This window comes from Eschrichtius robustus, chromosome 3 (assembly GCF_028021215.1).
Source record: "Eschrichtius robustus isolate mEscRob2 chromosome 3, mEscRob2.pri, whole genome shotgun sequence".
In the NCBI taxonomy this organism is placed as follows: Eukaryota; Metazoa; Chordata; class Mammalia; order Artiodactyla; family Eschrichtiidae; genus Eschrichtius; species Eschrichtius robustus.
Genome location: NC_090826.1, coordinates 58673486 through 58677094, shown reverse-complemented (window position 1 = coordinate 58677094; position 3609 = coordinate 58673486). Strand labels below are relative to the sequence as shown.

The 3609-nt window shown below is 51.5% G+C and overlaps 1 protein-coding gene across 2 annotated transcripts; it reads right to left on the bottom strand.

Moving 5' to 3' along the window:
- Positions 1-236: 236 nt before the first annotated feature.
- Positions 237-3406, bottom strand: GADD45A (growth arrest and DNA damage inducible alpha). Of its 2 annotated transcripts, none has more exons than XM_068540082.1 (4): positions 3146-3406; positions 2514-2615; positions 2032-2287; positions 237-919 (listed from the first exon to the last, which is right to left on the bottom strand). In XM_068540082.1, the coding sequence occupies exons 1-4, from the start codon at positions 3187-3189 to the stop codon at positions 806-808; spliced, it is 516 nt and encodes a 171-aa protein (XP_068396183.1). In that variant the 5' UTR covers positions 3190-3406; the 3' UTR covers positions 237-805. The 2 variants fall into 2 exon arrangements, with proteins under 2 accessions (XP_068396183.1, XP_068396184.1); XM_068540083.1 differs by having other exon boundaries at positions 2032-2269; positions 3146-3401.
- Between the last annotated feature and the right edge of the window lie 203 nt (positions 3407-3609).

Here is a 3609-nt window from a genome sequence, read left to right as displayed (position 1 = left end):
TAAAATGTCCACTAAAGAATAAATGAAAAGCAATATTATGCCCCCATGTCTGGCCCAAATGTTTAAGAGTGGAAAAGAATTATATATACATACAAACACACACACACATCTATATATACAGACACATATACTATATGTATATGATTTCACAAGGGTTTTAATTTTTCCATATGAAAAAGAAACTTGTTTAAAAGAAAGTCCAAGTTAAAAGAAACAAAACACACATAAAGAAATGATGCAATTATTCCATACCAGTTTATTGTAAGTATTGTTTCAAAAAATTTATAGCATAAATAACCTTTCATGTCATAAAATAACTTAGTACAATTTATAATAAAACTTTGAGAATTTAACATCTCATCAAAATACAATAAAATATGGTTTTAAAATATGATTAACCCTTTCTGCTTTTTTCTTTTTTACTTGAGGGCATATAAACCAAAATTACCCAAACTACTGCCGCGCACTTAAACTTTAACAAAGCATATTTGGTTTATTTAAATGTAACTCAACCATCCTAAATTAATACATAGTTTTGTTTTCCTTCCTGCGTGGTTCTTTGTAATTTTTGTTCCTTTTGACTTGTATTTCTGTTTCCACACAGCTTCCTTCTTCATCTTCACCTCTTTCCATCTGCAAAGTCATCTGTCTCCGGGCTCCCAGAACATGTAGTTGAACTCACGCAGCCCCTTGACATCAGTTTCTGTAATCCTTGCATCAGTGTAGGGAGTAACTGCTTGAGTAACTACAAAGGTATTTCAAAACTTCAGTGCAATTTGGTTCAGTTATTTTCATTCAGATGCCATCACCGTTCAGGGAGATTAATCACTGGCACCCACTGATCCATGTAGCGGCTTTCCCGGCAAAAACAAATAAGTTGACTTAAGGCAGGATCCTTCCACTGTGATGAATGTGGATTCTGGGAACAAATTTAGAAAAAATAAATTTACTATTAAAAAAAAGTCAGCCTTTGCTACTTATTACACCACTTTGGAGGGGAAGACACTCGAACATTCTATACTTTGGCTGTGTGACATAGAGACCTGTTACAACCATAAGAAATAAAATTTCTTCTAGGTAGTTGGGTTTCCTGCAAAATCATTCAGGGTAATTCTCTACTAAGCTGTACTCTGCAAAGTCTGAGTATAGTCTGAGTACATGAAACCCACTGAGCCATATATATATATATATGTTTTCATAATATTTATTCAGTTTTGCATGAGAGTATTATTCACAGGCTTGCCCTACCAAACTGGTACCTTGGCAGAGAACTGAGTGAACAACTGTGAGAAATATTTCCATGCTGGGCTACCAGGAGGTGAGAGCTGCATAGCAGTTAACTAGAACTGCCACCTGTTATCCTCCCAAAAGAGACAGTAGTATTTTTTCAGGAGTAGCAAAATAATTAGGCTGCCACTTAAGGAGATCAGCCAAAAAGTAGTAAAATGTAAAAGACAAAACGATCACATTTACCTCTGTAAACACAAGTTACATACCTACCAAAGGTTTTTATGGGGGTGAGGGGAAAGCTCCATTTTAAAATATGCAAGATTGCAAAGAAAAAATTTCCACTCTATCCTCTCAATGCATTTCTAGGGAATTAATAAGGTCTGTCTCCTACACCATTTCTATTTTTAGCTCTGACTGGCAGAGAATGAAGCTGACTCCTTAATGAGGGTGAGCCAGGAATTTATTTGGCTTTATCTAATCTGCCCTGCTAAAGGAATTAGTCACGGGAGGTAGTGCAGATGTAGGTAGGGAGGAGCTGGGCTGACAATGCTGACTCACAAGGATCTCTTCCGCTTCTGGCGGCCTCCAACGTGCTTAGGCACGTTCCGTACCAGAGAAAATCCCAAGGATGAAACTAGCACATCTCGGCTGAAAGTCCAGCCACACTCTTTAATGGGGCAAAGGCACCCAGCTCTTGACCCTCACCCATTCCACATCTGGAGTCAGGCGACTTTCAGCCGTTGCGGACTTCCTGCCAGGACTCTAACCGCGTCCTGCCCGCAGTCCCCCCCTCTCCCTTACCGTCACCAGCACGCAGTGCAAGTCCGGGGGCTGCTCGGCGCCCTCGCTCAACGCGGGGCCCGCGTCACTCTCCAGCAGCAGGAGCTCGGCCAGCCGGCCAGGGTTGCTGACGCGCAAGATGTCGATGTCGTTCTCGCAGCAGAACGCCTGGATCAGGGTGAAGTGGATCTGCAGAGCCACGTCCCTGTCGTCGTCCTCGTCCGCCGCCAGCAGGCACAGCACCACGTTATCGGGGTCGCTGCGGGCAGGGACAGGGCTGGTGTGCCCAAAGGCAAGACCCGCCGCGTGGGCGCCCGCAGCCCGCGCCCACGTCCCAGGGGTCGCGCCCCGGCCCGCTTGCTCCCCTTGGGACAAGCAACCGCAGGGCAGATGGAAAGCGGCAGGAAGTGGCGCTGCTGGCCGAGGGGACGCCCCTGGAAGGCGACCTCTCCGGGCTGGGGCGGGAAGAGGAACCACGAGGGACACGCGAGGGCTCCACTTACACGTTGAGCAGCTTGGCCGCCTCGTACACGCCGACGGTGATGGTGCGCTGACTCAGGGCTTTGCTGAGCACTTCCTCGAGGGCATCCCCCACCTTATCCATCCTACACGCAGGCAGAGCAAGGGGATCCCGTCAGCCCGCCGCCCCTCGAGGCCGTCGCGGCCCCCTCGCCCTGCGCCGCGACCCAACCTCCCGAGCGCACGCGCCACGGCGCACCTGGGCCTTTGCAAACCCGGGGCTCCCCGGGCTGTCACCCCCCCGCCGTGACCCCTCGCACGCCCAAAGGCTGGGCGTCCAGTGAGAAGCCCGGAGAGTGCCACCCGCCACCCTCTCCCGAGGGCATTGCCAGTCCCAGGCGCTGGGCGAAGCCACAGGCTGCCGGCCGCAGGAGCCGTACCGGCAGGGACGGTCACTTCTGCCCTTTGCAAAGGCTCCAGGGGCTCGACCGGCGTGGGGGGCACGCTCTTTCTGTCCACGCACGCCTCTGGAGTGTCCCGAGGAAGAGAGGCGGGATAGGAAGTACCCTCTGCAAACTTTTAACCGCTCGCTCCCCGCAAATCTTGCACAGCCCGGCAGCACTGGGATGCGCGCAGTGGGCAAGCAGAGTTCAGGCAGAGGCTCCGGCTGACTTACCTTTCGGTCTTCTGCTCTCCAGCCGAGAATTCCTCCAAAGTCATATTGCAACTGCAGGTGCCCTACAGAGAGAGAGCGGCTTGCGGGCTGCTCCTGCCACCGCGGGCGCGCGGGTGCCTGCTTTCTGCACTCCCTCTCAGGCTCCTCCAGCGCCAGCCGCCGCCGCGCCGTCCGCCCCTCCTGCCCCCGTCGCTCGCTCGCCCGCCGGCTCTCGGCCCCCAACCTCCCCACGGTCCACTATAGCGTCGCGGCAGCTGCCTCACAGCCACTGAAGGACAAAGGCCCCGCTCGCCGGAGTTATCCTGCCAACCCCCAGCCAACCACCACCCGCGTCATTTGCATACGCGCAGCCATTGGGCTATGCAAATCAGTCTGCTCCGACAATTTGACCTCAGCTCCTGGAACCAGGCTGAGAGGAGCGGAAGAGGGAGGGGCCACGAGGAAGGCGAGCCTAGGGGCGGGGG